Source organism: Zeus faber, assembly GCF_960531495.2.
Source record: "Zeus faber genome assembly, chromosome: 6".
Lineage (NCBI taxonomy): Eukaryota > Metazoa > Chordata > Actinopteri > Zeiformes > Zeidae > Zeus > Zeus faber.
Window position 1 is genome coordinate 12,008,374 of NC_137201.1, and position 18,479 is coordinate 12,026,852.

Below are 18,479 nucleotides of genomic sequence, written 5' to 3' on the forward strand. Positions count from 1 at the left end.
AGAACTCCTTTATCCCTTTATGGCAGGCGACTGCCACTCAAAACTTTACTGGTTGTACCCGATTGAACAGGCAACACTCATGGGGCCGGCCTTGGTTTTAAATCTGGTAATGATGACGGTTAGTTAGGAACCTTCTAAATTTCTTACCTAAACAATCCCAACAAGTCTCTTGTTGAGTATATTTTAGGAGAGCAATAGTCCACATATCTGGTGAATCTTAGATTTGTTCCATCAACAGGTTGCGTCAGATTTTTTACAATAAACTCAACTGTCACCACTTCTCAATGCAAATGCTCTAAACTCCATTGTTATTGAGCTTGGCACCCTTGTGCCGAATGTTCAACTTAGTTGGTTGTCCCCATTGGGCCAATAGAAATAAGAAGTGAAGGAGACAGGAAGTGTATGGAATGGAGCAGAAACTGATTTTTCGAATTCCCAGAGCTCTACAACACTTCCTTACAGATTTATCGGGACCTGAGATGGAGATCCCTGTCATGGAAACAGGTTTCCTACCAAGTGGGCCAGGGGAGTTTACATTGAATGCCATCGAGATTAGCAATATATGACCAATGGCCAATAAACATTACCTACAAGATAGCATGACTATTCCCTGTGTCACCATGTCATTAAAATAAGACATGGTTGTGTGATGACATTTCATGTGATGATGTTTTTGCTGTAGCAATATTTTTTAATAATTTGTTTTTGAAGATAAAAATAAGAGTCATTGCGCATGGGGAGCGAAGTCCAGCCCATCTGGTCTGATCCCACAGAAGAGCTACTGCGGCACAAATTGCTGAAAAAGTAAATGCTGCTATGATAGAAAGGTGTCAGAACACACAGTGCAGCACAGCTTGCGGCGTTTGGGGTTTGTGTTGCCACAGAACGGTCTGAGTGCCCATGCTGACCCCTTTTCACCGCTGAGCGCCTACAATGGGCATGTCAGCATCAGAGCTGGACCATGGAGCAATGGAAGAAGGAGGCCTGATGAATCTGATGAATCACGTTTTCTTTTACATCATGTGGATGGCCGAGCGTGTGTGCGTCGTTTTCCTGGGGAAAAGATGGCACCAGGATGCACTATGGGAAAAAGGTAATCCGGCAGAGGCAGTGTGATGCTCTGGGCAATGTTCTGCTGGGTCTGGCATTCATGTGGATGTTACTTTGACACGTACCACCTACTTACAGACCACCGAAGTACACAGCTTCATGGCAACAGTATTCCCTGATGGCATTGGCCTCTTTCAGCAGGATAATGTGCCGTGCCACACTGCAAAAAACTGTTCAGGAAAATTGGTGTGAACATAACAAAGAGTTCAAAGTGGCCTCAAAACCTCCCAGATCTCAATCCGATCGAAGATCTGTAGGATGTGCTGGAACAACAAGTCCGATCCATGGGAACCCCACCTTGCAACCCCACCTTGGACACAAAGGATCTGCTGCTAACGTCTTGGCGCCAGATACCACAGGACACCTTCAGAGGTCTTGTGGCATCCATGCCTCGATGGGTCAGAGCTGTTTTGGCGGCACGAGGGGGGTGGACACATTATTAGGCAGCTGGTTTTACTGTTGTGGCTGATCAGTGTTTGTCTTATACAGCTCAACTTTAGGGAGACAACAGTGAAACTATGAACAAAACATTAATGTAGATTTCCTAATGCTGTAAGGGGCTTGTAAATGAAAAGTCAAACTTGTGATCATTTTACTGGGGACCCCCATGCTGTCATTCAAAAGGTCCCAGGGGGTCCCAAGCAAAATGATCACTAGTTAGACTTAGGACTCTGCATTAGGAACCACAGGTACAGACAATGAAATGGAATGAGTAATGCATGCACCTCTTGAGCTCCTTGAGGCAGACTTTGAGGGCCACCTCGGGCATGTTGGCCCCATGGACCTTCCTCAGCAGGACCGCCATGTCGTCCCCGTCCTCGTCCCCTGCCTCCCCGTCCAAGGAAAATTGTTGGCCGGGCAACACGCCACCCTTACGAACCAAAAACACCTGCAACACAGGACGGGGAATGGGAGGGAGGGGAAAGAGATTGATGAAAGGTTGGATGCAGATTGGAGATCAGATTCCACTTCCATGGTCTAGGGATAGTTTAGCCACAGGGGGCTAACCTGACCCTGGACCCCATGCCAAAGGACGGCTTTTGACCCAACCAGTGCTACACACCAAAAGAACATAAAACCTAAATGGTTCTCATGGAGACATCGGACGGGTCAAGACTCGGAGATGTTGCTCCCTCCAAATGAGATCCATATGAGTATCCAGAGGCAATATTTTACCAGTGCCTGACACCAACTTTTAGAAGTGGTTGTCAAGTTGGCAAACATGCATAAGCTGTGGGTTGCAATGAATAACAAAATAGTTGCCCAATTCTAATAATTTTATAATTGAGGGATATAGATTCCATGTAATTAATAATCCATGTCAATATGGATATGGAATATGGGGATGGTAGCTCAGGCGGTAGAGCTGGTGGTCTAGTGATCTAAAGGTTGCTGGTTCGATCCCAGGCTCCTCCTGCTAGCATGCTGTAGTGTCCTTGAGCAAGACACTTAACCCCTAATTGCTCCTGATGGCTGCGTCCGTCGGTGTTTGAACAATTGTAAGTCGCTTTGGATAAAAGCGTCTGCTAAATGACTAATTTAAATTTAATTTATATGCAAACTTCTCACATATTGATTGACAACGGGGGCAACCAGACCGCTTAAGATAGTTAACAATGGCCCAAATCTGGTAGCCTGGGGCAAACACTATTGTTGGGTCTTTTCAAATTGGAAAACTGGGATTTTCTTCTGTTAGATTGTTATCAAACTTATTTGATAAGTTTAATATCAAGTTTCTGGTGTAAGCTTGTACTCTGCATGTGAATTTTGGCTCATTTTGTATGGAGAGGTTTACCAGATTGGCATCCATTTTCAACACTGGGAGAACGGGGAAAACTCCACCCAGAGTGACATAAAGCAACCTTCCCAAAAGGATTCTGACAAATAATAGATGGCTAAGTGTTCCTGCACTATTAAAAATCGAGCATATATTTTGGCAATTTGGTATTATTCATACTGCAAAGATTGACACATTGTTTCAGTGGATGGTAGACAGGATCCAACACACAATATGGCCGCTACACAACGCACAGTTGTGTATGTTGTCTGTAAGCAAACTAAAAAGCAAACTTTCTCTGGTTAACACAAGCTTAGGAGATTTTAACGCTTTGTCCTATGACATAAAATGTCTCAGTAAATACCCCAGTCATGAATTTTGAAGCTTTTACGTGTGTTAAAAAAGGCGGTTGCTAAAAGTGGCTAAACAAGACTACAGAGGCTGTCAGGAGGAAACTCATCTACTCACTAGTCTGCTTTTACAGCCTCTAGGTGTGTTTGTACTCGCACTCTTGCAAAATATTCTAACTCAAACTTTCCAGGCTTTCGTAGAAGAGCTATGCACACAAAATAAAACGACAATTTGGAAGCTTAGCGATGGTGACGTTGAAGTCATGTAACCATGGTTAAGTTCCTTTATAGCCTAACATTAGCTTTTTACTTCTTGCCATTGCATTGACGCTTCAGAAATAGCCAAAGTGGTGTCAATTTGTGAAGATTATCTTGCTGAACAAAACGTGTAAGTATCATAAACTTTTGTTTGCCACAGAGCTTATTTTCTGCAATGATCCAAAATCCCATTGGCTTTTGGTTGAGGGAACCAGGGTCCGATATTGCACCACTCGATATTGTTTGACTGCATGTTTGCTGTCTTTATTGGATGATTAAACGTATGGCATAATGCTGGCAAAACTTAACTTATGATTGTGAGTTAGGAGGGCTGCATATTTCTTTTAACAAACATTCATTGTGTCCTTATTTCCCTGCCATTCTGAATCAAGGGCTCAGAATAGCAGTCGATGTTGGTCTGAAGAAAAAATGTCCTCTAGAATCATCTATTCTCATCAAAGGATGAACATTTATTTGGCTGGCCATTGCCCAGGGTCCTAGGAACTTCTGTACATTATATCTGGTTGGTGATGTTACATGTGTTGTCAGTACTTCAAAGGCACAAGTCTATAATAAGTACACCATGTCTTTTGCCTTTTCATAGACCAGTCGTACCAACGTTTACGCAAGGCCTACATGTCCCACAATTGTGGCACAGTGGCACATTGCATTGCACTGCTGCCTCACAGCAAGAAGGTCCTGGGTTGAATTCCGGCCTGGGGCGCTGTTGGCACCGGCTTCGGCGGGTTATCTCCCAATTAGGGGCCTTTCTGTGTGGAGTTTGCATGTTCTCCTCGTGCTCACATGGGGTTTCCTCCATCTAACATCAGTAAGGACCCCCACCAAAAACATGCACACATCATCATCTGACCAGTGATGGACATTTGGAACCAGGTCCCCGGGTGCGTCATTGAATGCAGCTGCATGCACTGCTCCCATGCTGCCTCCCCCCCCCCCCCCGGAGGAAGGACAAGCCAGGATGGGTCAAATGCAGAGGAGCCACTTCACCGGCCACCATCCAAAGTGCATGTGTTGTAGTGTCGTGTCGTGTGATGAATAAAGATTCTTCTTCAATCTTTGTATGTTCTCACTGTCGTTCTGCTTTTTTTTTTTTTTAAATGCTCATACTGTAGCTGGCTATGCTGTATTTGCTCAATAGGTATTTGACTAGGGCCTCCAAAGGCTGGGGGGCCTAACTGAACAGTTGGCGGCTGTTTGGGGAGGGGGGCTCTCGCGTTCCCAGGCTTAGGGGCTCGTGGTGCCACAATATCAACATTCGCATCCTCGACCGCATTGCAATTATCCATGTTACAGTATCCCCTTCAGATTTTTCGCATCACAGTGACGATAAAAAAACAACAATACATTGTCCAGCCCCAGAAGCAATTCACATATTAACCTACAAACATGTGGGTTTTGGGGGTTTAAACGTGCTTAATGGGGTTGAATTTATGCCAATATGGAACAGAGGAAGAAGAAGAGTACAGGGCTCACCCTCTTGTCGTCGTCGGCTCGGGAGTTCTTGGTCTTCTGCAGCAGCTTCAGCCCCTCTATCTGGCGGGTCAGCAGGGGCAGTGTGGCCTTGAACCGCTCCTCAAGACCCACGGCATCCAGGACCTCCATAAAAGTCCCAGTATCACGCACAGTTTCAGGCATCAGCACAGAATTTATCAAGTTCAAATAAATTGGGAATTTGATTTAAAAAAGGGGGTTACTTTTGTTCCTGTCCAAGAAATATAAAATATACTGTATGTGTTCAGTTGAGTCAAGATATCATTTCTCCCTCTCTCTTGATTTTGGCGTAAACAAACCAACAGTGTCTAAATTGTTAAAGATGTTTATCCAGTCTTCACTCAAATAAATACAACTTTGATGTGCATGAGCGGCAGATAAACAAATGCAAGGTAAATATTTGATTTGACACAGTCACAAATAAAATGTAAATAATGAACTCAAATTTTTGGGGAGTTTCTTTTTTTTTTTTACCTGTAGTTTCTCTTTGTTTGAAGTGCGAATCATGGAGGCCACCACGTCAGGCAAAGCTTCCCGGGGAAGGCTGTCCAAAAGACGCCTAAACTTGGCCACCACTGGGACAGACATGTCCAGCATACCTAACAACTACATCGACCCACACACATTTCATTTTATGTCGTTATCATAATGATATCATATCATATCAAAATAGGCTCATAACAGTTAAATACAATTCTTTCTAATGACATTTACCATTGTAACATAAATATTTATTAATTCAGTTAATTATTTGATAATTGTGTTGGCTCGACACATAATGTTTGCCAACATAACAAACACACACCTGCAGAGCAGCTTGGTAGAACTTTTGGGAGAGCTCTCCCAGCTCGCCGTTCTCAGAGGTGATCATGATAGGGGTGGTGTACTGCTCCAGCTTATCTAACTGTTCCACCTGAACAAACAAATGCAACAAATTAGCATGACAATCACAAGTACTAAATAATCAGTCAAAATTGCCCAAAACCCTCTTAAAATCGCAAACCAAACATGACAGTTTGACGCTGCAAAAACACTCTTTGCAAAGGCTTTATTCTTGTGTTGCATGACAAAATCGCTGACGTATAGAAACTTTGCCAAACAAATTGGCTTCTGAACAAAAAGATTAAAGACATTTAGACGGTTTCACCTCAGCCAGGGCAAATGGCCGTTCCTTCAGCAAACCAGACACCTGGAATCGGCACAAACCAGTGATGAGGAGGGTGTAGTGGGGCTTCGGCCAGTTACTACCCACAACCTGCACCGCTAGTCCTGCTGTCCCAATACTGAGGGAGAGGGGAGGCAGAGAGAGACAGAGATATAGCAATGTTAAAACATTTCTAGTTTATTTTAGTTATCCTCATTTATCGGTGTGTGTGTGTGTGTGTGTGTGTGTGTGTGTGTGTATTTTTTTGTTTATTCTTTGTTAACTGCAACATTGACCTTTTTTCAGTTTTTTCATTTTAGGTTATATCCTTCCCTTTTTGTTTTCCATTAGCTTTGTGTGGTGTGGGGGTGGTGTGGGTTAAGCAGCCACACCTTTCGTCTGTCTGGGTATTTGGGCCCAGATCGGGGTGGCTGTACGCCTGTTGCTCTTTAGAGCAATCAACGAGCAACAGGTAAAACCCCCATCCCCACACACACAGGAGAGGAGCCCTGGACATGACATTGCCCACTCTCTACAATAAAACTGGTACTTTTCAACCCCATCGCCTGGGTCTCTGTGTCGGAGGCCCCTGGAAACACCACTTGGGTAAATTCACATAACATAGTTATAATTTCGGTTTTCAGGTTAAAAATCTACTATGTGACCGAACTGAGCCTGCACCCAAGGGTTAGGGTCCAATGTGCAGTGTGATCACCCGGGGGTGGCAGTAAACACATTCTGTTGCAGTTACCCAAGACAAAACAAACTCCTGTCAATTTTCTATAAATGGCCCGTGACTTAGGCAGTGCATTGAGTTTTCATTTCTTCGTACAAACAGTGTGCATGTTATGACGAATTACAGTCACATTAAGAAAAGCTTCCAACCCGTACACTGACTACTGTAACCTATTAAGGACTGTTGTGAGAGTTGCACAACATTTTTTTTTTTTTTTAAACACCACGATGTCGGACACAAAATTACTATTTCATTACCTTTAATCGTCATTAGGCGACTTCAATACTTTTGAACGTAATTGAATTGAATATTCATTTACTTTGTTTTGACTTAAACCATACGAAAGAGAGCTGTATTGTTATTCACTAATGAATGTATTCTTCTTCTTCATTACTTGTGTAACTGTGGCAGGTCCTCGGCGTCGCTCTGGGGGTCCTTGGTGTTGGGGATCACCCCTATGATGGTGCTCTTCAGAGAGGTGCTCCTCAGCAGGCGGCTACGGACCAGCTGCATGTTCCGGGGACTGTCCACGCTAATGCGTACGGTGGAGCCCGGCAGGAGCACCCCTTCGTGGGTGAGCAGCAGAGGGAGACGCCCCGGAATCCTAATGCCGGTGTTGGACGACATTTTCCCCCGAAAAAGCCCCTCTCCGAACGGCACAGCAACAGAATGAGCCGGAGCTTCTGTTTCAGACGGTTGTTGTTGACATGAAGGACTACGGTGTGTGCCGAGGGACAAACAGAACGGGGACATATTATGAATCGCTTTGAGAGTTAACGCAAATGGAAATTGTTAGGATTGATAAGTAATTTACGAATTAATAACTAAATAAAAATATAACTTTCACTATTAATTATTAAATTATTGTATGATAATATGAACTTTATGTTGCGTATGAAAGGTGCTATGGAAATACATGATGAATTACTAAATAACACATTTTAGTAATAGTAACTTACTATTGTTTTTATTATTGTTATTGCTCTGGGACAATTCTAGGAATTTTGATATCTCAAACTATGTGGAAGACGACATTGGCAGAACCTATGAACAGGGTATGACATAAACACCTCGTGGATGGCGTTTCATTCAAATCGATCGACATATGGAGCCGATCTTAATGAAAAACCAGCTGTGATCCCAAATATTCAGTTGGTCCTGCTTAACTTATCACTACTCGTAAACAAAATGAACAAGATGTGATTGACAGTAAGATCCTATATGACATCATCATACTATTTACTATAAATGTGGCGGTTCTGATTCAAAATGCCCAGTGGACCGTGGAGTCTCCATACTTCATGGTCCGTATTTCCCCCGTTGTCCGTAGTCCCCATCACTTTGACCGGATTAATGAAAAATACTTTAAAATGTAGTCCACAAAACCTTGTGACCATATTGAGTCAAATCCACTGAAATGTGTGACTGAGTGATGTGTTCAAGATTCAGTGAGGCGTCGGAAAAATTGAAGCAATGGATATTACTCACAGAAATACCACAACGTTTTTGGTATTTCATGGAAACGTAACTTATTGAAAATGTAATCCAAGGAAAATAGTCAACAATTAAATTATGTAACTTCGACTGCTATTGTAAATCTACGTGAATAGGTCCTAATTGATGTGTACGAGACAACGTCACCTACCGTCACTGAGACTCCAGATGTACTTACATACAACAAAGTAAGTTCTAACAATGAAAATATTTAGTTTAAAGTAAATAATAAACAACTTTTTTTTGAATAAATGTCACGTATAAACATGAACTTAACTCAACAAACTTTAATGAAAAGGCAGAAAGTGTTTGTAGTATTGACACATTCTTCCATGATAATTCTAATGACAAATTAATGTTAAAGTTCCATACATCTTGTCTGCAATACAACATAGACAAGTAATCCATTAAACTGAATTTTCCAACTGTAGATAATTAACAGAAAAAATACAATGAAGTAGTAATTACAACTAACAGGTATTTATATGACTACAATTCAATGTATTTATTGTTATTGTTATGAAAGGTTATTACAAAAGCTGTTTTTGTGATTGTTGCAGATGCTGAAAAATAGCTGAAAAGAAGACAACAAAGAAGCCATTGTTCAAGAATCCAGTTGTCAAGGTCAGTCACGGTCAATATTCAAAATAAAAGTACTGAAGAAAAATATTGTGAATAAACAGTAATGAAAGAACTTTAGAAAGTGTTGATTCCCCATAACGTATTGGCGTTAACAGCCTCATTTCATCAGGGTGATTTACAATTTGGAGACTCCAGAAATAAACAGTGTGCAGCTATGAGTTTAACAGCAATTCTTAAACACAAGATTCAGAATGTTTGCGCATGGGTACAAAATGACCGAGATGATGTTTGGATTAAAGGAAGTAATCTTTATCAGGAGAAAGTCTGGAAGAATAAATGATAATGTTCCAGGAAGAGATTATATTGCACTAACAAAATTGCCAACAAGACAAATTATGTTTAATACAACATTCCAAATAACATATGTAGACCGGTTTACTGGCTGCATTGGTGTAGATCACTATGACTCTGCGTTGTATAATATAGCTGCTATAGCTGCCAATTCATAGAGCACTTAAGAAATCACTGTTAAATAATATTTATGCATGTTTATCAACTATTTTGGGTAATACATGTGCATTTATTAAGCAGGTACCATGGTATGCAATTGTTGATTGACATCCAAGGAACCTAATAGGGCTGAATGAGTATGACTCACTGAGTCGTTCTGTAGCTTACTACACGAACATTGAATCTGTCTGTCGTCATTTCTGTAATAGGACTAGTTTATTCTGCCAAACTCAACCAATATCTGAAATCAGCGGGCTACAGATAGATGTTATTGACACACAACAACAACGAAGAGTAAGTGAAAATTGCATAAAACCCACGAGCAAAAACAGATGAAAGACATGAATTCCATCAGAAACACACCGTAACTAACATGTTTGTCAACAAAAAAAACTGCTCACCGTGCTGAGAATGTTTTCGAAAATGAAGATGTAAAAAAAAAAAATCAGTAAAGATACTGAAACTAAATACAATGTGTGTCATGAAGAACAACAACCAACAAATTATAATTTAATAACAAACTCATATTCACTACAAATGACTAAAAAACAAGCACAAAAATGTATGAATACTTCAGATATTGCAGAGACCACTAAAGATGCAACTACTAACTAACTAACTTTCAATTCTTACCTTTGACAATATATCAACAAAATAAATGTTGTTTAAAAAGTAACCTTTCTCATTCAAATAAGAATTTTAAAATACAGAGAGCTATAGCAATTAGTGACTCTTGTGAAACAAAGTCCATTGTGTCTGATGGTAACTGCTGCTTTACAGCATTATCATTTTCAATAAGTGAAAACGAAGGAATTCACAGGAAAGTGTTATTTGATGCACTAAGTGTGGGAGAAGTCAGGAAAATTTAAACACTGACGAGGACAACCACGCCTGCCAAAAATGTAACCGATTCCAGCTCACAGAGAAATAAAACTGCTTTTTTTGCGTAACACATACATCAAAAATATCAAGCTGACGTTATAAAAAATTCACTTCCTAATCATTGCTTTTTTTTAGTTTATCAACTACATATAGCACAATGTTTATAAACACTGCTTACTCTGACAGTTTCATACAAGTTGTCCATTTTCTTATATTTTTTTTTTCGAGAGAGAGATTGCCATTTCAATAATATACAGTCATTATTTGACATGTGATCTTTATAAATACTGTAATATTTGTTTGATTATTTTGTTCGGCTGTTTTGGACAACTGTTTAATAAAACAATTATCTGACAGGTCTTGTAATTTCTTGTCCGAATTTACTAATTTCTCTACTTCACAACTTACAATGTTAAGACGGTAAACTCAGCTATTTAGAACTGTTATTTTGAAATGACCTATCTTATACAACACTTACAGTATGTCACATTACAACTTAAAACCAATTGTTGACATCTGGTTGAAATGGAAATGCTTCATACGTAATGCCATGAATGCCTTGGATTCGTGGAATTATACGGACGTTACTACATTATGTTTATAAGTTCAGTGGATTTCGCTGCACTACACAAAAAACAAAAAATGTAACACGTGCCTAAAACAAATAAACAGGACCCTGTGTATTGCTACCTGCAGCTTTATTTATTATTGTTGCTGTTGTTGTGTTTGTTGTTGATGTCTATTTTAGTACAGTATTGCCATGAAAGTTGGATTCGTGGAATTACACGGACGTAACTATATTATGTTTATAAGGTCAGTAGATTTCGCAGCACTACACAAAAAAAAAAAAATGTAACATGTGCCTAAAATAAATAAACAGGACCCTGTGTATTGCTGCTGGCAGCTATATTTATTATTGGTGTTGTTGTTGTTGCTGTATTTGTTGTTGAGTACAGTATTGCTAAAATGTTTGTTAGAATGTGTAGAACACAAAAAATTGACTTTTTTCCCCCAATCATCCTTTTTGATTTCTCAATGTAAAACAATGTGCTGCTTGTTCTGTATGGATGGTGCTAAACCAATAAAAGTTATTATTATTGTTATTATTTATTTTTATTTATTTTTATAATTTTATTATAAGAGTTAGACACAGGTTATAAGGCTTCTACATAGGCAAAATCCCGGGTGGGGGCTATTATTTATGCTGCTCTCTAAAATACAGAGTCATTACCTGTTAATGCCTACAAACGTTGACAAATCATAGAGGTCACGTCACAATTAACACAATAACATAACTGCTCTCATAAACACCAGTCACCTTTTCGGGAGATGTGCGAGGAACCTGTTGACAGCTAAGGTTAAGCCTCTGCCACGTGGTGAAACAGCCAGTAGCCTGATCTGTTTGTCTCCAAAGGCAGGCCATTTAGAACAAGAGGTTTGACATAACAAACAATAAAAGACCATTTCAACAGTACAATATATTATATGAGACTGGACACAGGCCATTAAGTTGATAAAAATAGGATTTGTTTTTATTTTATGTAAAAGCCTCGTCACACAGCATTGTACATTTTAAAAATAAATAAATTCAATATCTTGTGTATAAAAATCTGCTAATAAAGTCTTCAGAACAAGTATCGGAAAAAAACACCAAGCTAATGTGCTGCAGTTATTGGCCTTCGTTTCTCTCCAATAGATTTGTGGGATGTGACAAATTTTCACATTGATTATTAGAATTATTCTGAAAACACTCTCCTCATATTGATAAGGTGTCAATACTTGAGCATCCGACAGATAATAGGGGATACAAAACACACATATTTTATAGAGCTAAAACATGAATCGTCATCGCTACGGCGATTCTGTTTGAATGTAAGGACTAAAATGGAACAATTTCCCTGCTGAAAGTAGCACGATGAGGCCTGCATCCTTGTACATGAGATCAGAACATTTGCCATAAGAAACCAATCAATATAAATACATCACATCAGTCATGAGCTTCCCTTTCACACGCACATCGTCACACATTCCATTATTTCCTGCATTCTTGGGGGTCTGTCACAAAACAATTTCACTTATTGCACGAACATAGCGCATTTATTTTCTGAAACGGACAAACAGGAGTCTTTATCGAAGTAATGCAAAGTTAACACAGAGTAGTAGTGTTTTTGCATAAATTTATAGTAAAACTGTGTATTTTGTTGTTGTACGATTAGTCATTTAGTGTTCAAAATCAGATTTATCAAAAATATTTTGGTATTTAATAAATACATTTTTTCAGAGAGGGAAAACAATGTAGGTGAAATGGGTTCTCTATGTGTCTCAGGAAAGCGAGTCAAATCATATCGATAATGTAACAGCAATTCTCCAGTAATAACATATGAAAAGTAGTAGTATTCTGAAATCACTTCACCAACTGCGAAACACAGATATGCAATACACGGAGCGTTAGTGGAAAACATCACATGACTGTACCAGCTTCGCTCAGAAATAAAGTGACTGCAAAACAATAGCACTCTTCGTTTAAACTCTTGACGTTGGAGCAAGACAGAAGTTTCAAATAGAACACTTTTTTTTGTTCCGCACTCTTCATTCCATCTTATCTGACTCTTCTGCAAAAAAAACACAAGGGTCCGGGTCACCCTGTTGGGGGCTATTTTGCAATAATAACTTGCTGGCTGCATTTTAACCCTTAATTGACATGTTTCATTCTTTCTTTTCATTTATATGAGTTATTCGCAATGTGCACCATACAGCCAGCTAACAAAGGTTCAAGTGACTATCAAATAAACGTAGGTTTTCTATGATTGCCGAAGTCAAAGGGGGCTTCTAAATCACGTACAGTACTCCGAGCACATGTTGCCTTGAGCTCAAAAACACATGTTGCAAAGTGTGTGTTGAAATTTTTTTTTCATAGAGAATATGTTGAGCTTCACGGCTCGACCGTAGTAATAATTCCCATATGATTGCTACACAGACGATTGTGGTAACTCGTGAACTGCCTTGTGTGTATACAATTTCAAAGGGGGAATTCCTGAGAGCAGAGCTAGGGCCTTCCGGAATATCTAAAGAGTAAAGCTAAATAGCTAACCCATGTTCTATCAAGATATTTTGTGTTTGTTTTTTCCTCTAGTGGATAGCCTAAACTGGCACTGTTTGGACCTTTTCCCATGGTCTTAATCTCGAAATGATTAACTATTTACTAATGGGCTATTAAATAGTATCCTAACAAAACCATTAAAAGATGCACTGGATATTAAAAATGTATAAAGCAAAAGATCTGAATTCAAGCGGTTCTGACTTTCTACAAACAGATCTTCTTATACAAGACTTTTATTCAGCAGCAACAAAAAGCAACATATAACTCTGACTTAACAGAAATGTGAACTGATTGCCCCTGTTGAATGCAGCGGTGTGTATTATTGGTGAGGTGTAAAATAAAGTAATGAGAACTAAGGTTGATGTAACTGGGTGACATATTTAGAAAATGCTGCTGCTTCTCCTAAAGAAAAGACATCTGACACAGCAATGGTTTCACTGTATCCAAACATCTCAATACTCAAATTATGTATTTATCTATACAGAATTTTTTTAGAAATTGCTGTCGGCCCGAAAGAGCATTCATTGAGAAACTACGGTTTTGAACAGAAACTGTATGATGGTACATTATCATGGAACAAAGACACACATGAGTCATGATGTCAAAACAAAGTAAAGTGGAATGGTTAAGTCTTATTAGTGTTGTCTCCCTGCTAAGGCATAAGTTGAGTGAGCATGTGTGATGATCTCTATGAACTCTGTATTCTACCTGAACTTGTGAGAAAGTTAAGGCTTAGTGCATTATGTAGCAATTCCCAACAGCAATCGCCTTCAATATACTTGTAGAACATGACATGACATGAAAATGATACTGTGGCATCCAGTCTGATTTACTTTCTGATGCTGTCACGAGTTGGTGTAGTGGTGAAACAGTCCTCGGTTTAAGGTCTAAGGAGTTTAGGCAATGGGTGTAAAGTTCTTGCTGAATGTTTTTGAAGAGTTTAGAAACTTGGTCAAGGTCCTTGGTGTAAGGTCTGAAGAGTTTAGGTTATTACTGTAAGGTCCTTGGTGGAAGGTCCTTGGTGAATTGTCTGAAGAGTTTAGGCCATTGGTGTAAGGTCCTTGGCAAATGGTCTGAAGAGTTTAGAAACTTGGTACAAGGTCCTTGGTGAATGGTCTGAAGAGTTTAGGAACTTGATATAAAGGTCCTTGGTGTGAGGTCTGAAGAGCTTAGGCAATTGCTTAAGGTCCTTGGTGTAAGGTAATTTGTGTACGGGTTGAAGAGTTTAGGTAATTGCTGTAACGTCCTTGGTGTAAGGTCCTTGGTGAATGGTCTGAAGAGTTTAGGAACTTGATATAAAGGTCCTTGGTGTGAGGTCTGAAGAGCTTAGGCACTTGCTTAAGGTCCTTGGTGTAAGGTCATCTGTGTACGGCTTGAAGAGTTTAGGCAATTGCTGTAACGTCCTTGGTTTAAAGTCCTTGGTGAATGGTCTGCAGACTTTAGGAACTTGATATAAGGTTCTTGGTGTAAAGTCTGAAGAGTTTAGGCAATGGCTGTAAGGGTGCTGGTGTAAAGTCCTTGGTGAATGGTCTGAAGACTTGAGGAACTTGATATAAGGTCCTCGGTGTAAGGTCTGAAGAGTTTAGGCAATTGCATGGTGTAAGGTCCTTTGCGTATGGCTTGAAGAGTTTAGGCAATTGCTGTAAGGTCCTTTGTGTAAGGTTTAGGAAATTCGGTTGGGATAAGAGACTGAGGAAAGGCCAGATAAACAAGGCTCCGTTACTGTGCCAGTTCCATTGAGTCTCATCCATCCTGAAGACACGCCAGGTTTTGTCTCTTGATCACAATGGCGTACCTCTGTTCTTTTTTCTTTTGCAGGTATAGGGGGAAATCATTCACAGATGCAGTCTTATATGAAAAGAACAGCATACATGACTTTTGTTGTAGGGTAGAATGTCCTCAATTACAGATGAGGTAAAGGTAATCCCCAACCCTTGTCTTGGCAGGAACAGCATCGCCCTGCTTGGCTCTTCTCAACTTTCAGGCTGCAAGTCTTTCTTTCTGCCTTTCTTCCAATGGGACGCACCGCAGTCTGAAAGCAAAACAACATCTAGTAAGTACATGTACAATGACAATTGAATCCACCTATCCATCCTCCCATTTATTATACACATGATTAGCTGTCTGCCTTTTTGAATTATGGCTGATGCCCTATATTTGGTTAAAGCCTGGTAGGAATCTATTAATTCCAGTAATCAGGAAACTGGCTTTATCCAAATTGGGATTGTTCCAACAACAATAAAATATGGTGGTGGCAAGGGCCACGGTCAGGATACGGTCACTTAGAGTAGTGAGATTGGTCCAAGTCTTGTAAATATTCACACTTGTGGGCAGGCCCTGTTCTAGATGGCTTTTATTGGGTGGGCAGTAAGAAATGGTGGTTGGCGTGTGTGTCACATATTGGTGGGGGGTATTTAGGTTGTCATTAGTTAAATAAAATGTTCAAATTGTTTCAATCGGTTGCTTCATTTATTTTATTTTTTTTAACTATAGCATTTAAACATTGTGCCAACCAACCCCATTACATGTGCCAACCAACCCTGTGATGGGGCTGGTCGGCACAAATGCACAACACGACTTCAATCACGAATCACTTAATTTTAGAAAAAATTTGTGTACATTAAAACATATGCAGTTATAGCTGAGACCATAACCTTTCACTTGCTGTGGGTTAGAATATTCGAACATAAATTATGCCGGAGAAATACGGAGAGTGAAAAGTGTGCTAACCAACCCCGGTCTCCCTTACTTCCAGCTTGTGAGAAACAGAGAAAGAAACAGTCCCGGTACGTAAGTAAATTTTTGATTATTTAGAGGTGGCTCGTTTATGATCCGAATCAGGCCAAATCGACAAGGACAAACTGAAATAGTTATCAGTTATTTTTGAATAACCGCTTGTGGGAGTGCTTTCTGTGCAGAGTGATTCAAACCCTGCCCTTTAAGGGCCTGAGGGAGGTATATATTTCACCTCATAGCTTAGCGTTTTAACCAAATAGAGGATTATTTGATGGTGCTTCAAGAAAGACAGGACGCACAGTGGACCAGATCCCGATCCAAGGCGGAATGTCGCTTGGTTTAAAATGATCGTATTATACAAGTAGAAACTAACAAAAAGAACAGCTCTGAAATAAAGCACAGGAAAACCGGAACACGGAACCGCACGGGAGGAGGAGAAAAAAAAAAAAAAAAATCACACACACTGACTCAGATTCAGCCTTGTTTACCGTTTTCCCGGAAAGGGAGGTTCAAGTGCGTCCCCTGCCGTGATGCAACGCCGTTTGGACCAACTGCGACAAGGCGAGCTCTCAGAACGAGAGAAAAACGAAAGACATAGTTCGCCTCTGTAGCTTGCACCGAGAACACCGCAAGAACCAAGATCACAATTTGTTCTTATCGTGTTTTGAACACGTATTATTGGTCCAAAGCAATTACTTATTTTTAAGCGTACCCCCCACCTGAGGAGCGCTCTGGGCTAGTTGTCTAGTTTCCATGTGTGCTCTCCCTCAGCCATGGAAAAAATAAATGATTGTGTGGTACACACAGAACTTTTCTCACGGCATCTGTTGCCAATTTCTCCCATACATCAGTGTCAGTGTACACATGCCAGCATGCTGACTGGAGATTGTCGATGCACTAAAAATCAAACCTGATATTATCATGATGAATACAGAGATTTATTACGGGCTAGATTGGACTAGATTGAAGCCCTCGAGAGGTCTCTTCAACGCTGTGGCCAAATATTTTCCACCGACAGCATGAATGATGCAGTGGCGTTGTGCATTTGATGTCCAGATGTACGGGCCTCTGACACTTGGTGGTGCACGCTCTCTTGACATCCCTCCAAACGTTGCGCTAATATAGAGATTTAAAGTATTTTCATGGTAAGTGTGGTACGTGTCCAGTGATGGACACGTACCACATCTGTCTCCCTCTAAACATTGACCTTATTTTAAATATGGTTGCGGCAAGGACAGCCTTGCCCACATTGGATCATTTCCAGGTGTGAGAAGGGATGTACATGGGTAATAACCACTCCTTGTGGGAAATCTTTAGCCTGGCATCGCCAGACCAATTCGCAAATGGTATTAGGCTGGAACTTCACAGTCTATTTTCGATTTCCAAGGGGCCTTATCAACAGGCGCAAATCAAAATGTCTCTGGACACAATTGGATGGACATACAACAAATCAGAGACAAGTCCTGTCGGAAGTAGGGCAAACACATCATTCTTATCAACAAAAGGTTTTTCAGAGAAAATATACGATCCAGTTGGTTTAATACTGTCACGATAGCGGATTCAACAAACCACTCCACATCTGTGGCAGCCATGTATGAACAACTAATCAACGTTGCTCCTCTGTACAGTCATGTCATCAAGCCCGCCCTGTGTTAGATAAACGGTTGTGATTGGGCCGATCACAACATTGACCCCATCTGTCCGAACGGGAGGGGGGCCAGACATACAGTATCTGCCAGAGCAAATAAAGCCTGACCTTGCAGCTTGGTCTCATTCCCAGGCTAGGAAATATCCCCTTTTGTAATGCAAATCCCGCTTTAGAGGTGTAAAAATAAAGATAAATGTGCGTCTCTTCGGCTGCACATGTTGCCTGCATTTGGGCTTTTTCCACTGTCTTTCCCACTTTACCTTCATCCTAGCTCACAATGACAAACAGCTTGTGTGTCAGACAGGCTTGGATGCTAGATAAAAGTGGTGCTGGATGACAGATGCACCGACATTGTGCGTTTGATGTCCAGATGGGCGAATTTCTCCAACACCTGCGTCCTCTCGTCATGAGTTGATCTACTGACCTTGCGATATTTGAAGGCGGCCTTGACAGTCGAGCATTATTAAAGCTGAATGTGAGGACTTTTTTTTATTTTTTTTTTTATAAATAATAAAAATAATAAAAAAAAAATAAAACAATATTAACTTTTCCCTCATTAAGACCCAATGAAGCCACCAACAAAACCACAAAACGAGGTGAGACACTCCGACAAATTGGTGATGGGATATAATTCATCGCA

The 18,479-nt window shown here is 40.3% G+C and overlaps 1 protein-coding gene across 1 annotated transcript in view; it reads right to left on the reverse strand.

Annotated features, from left to right (window-relative positions):
* Positions 1–7,570, reverse strand: part of lonp2 (lon peptidase 2, peroxisomal) — a 30,178-nt gene extending 22,608 nt beyond the window's left edge. The window contains exons 1-6 of the mRNA XM_080002717.1: positions 7,282–7,570; positions 6,155–6,290; positions 5,813–5,920; positions 5,482–5,613; positions 4,990–5,112; positions 1,836–1,999 (exon numbers count right to left, since the gene is read on the reverse strand). Coding sequence (XP_079858843.1) covers positions 1,836–1,999; positions 4,990–5,112; positions 5,482–5,613; positions 5,813–5,920; positions 6,155–6,290; positions 7,282–7,514 — 896 coding nt within the window. The 5' untranslated portion in view covers positions 7,515–7,570. The remainder of the gene's footprint in view (positions 1–1,835; positions 2,000–4,989; positions 5,113–5,481; positions 5,614–5,812; positions 5,921–6,154; positions 6,291–7,281) is intronic.
* Between the last annotated feature and the right edge of the window lie 10,909 nt (positions 7,571–18,479).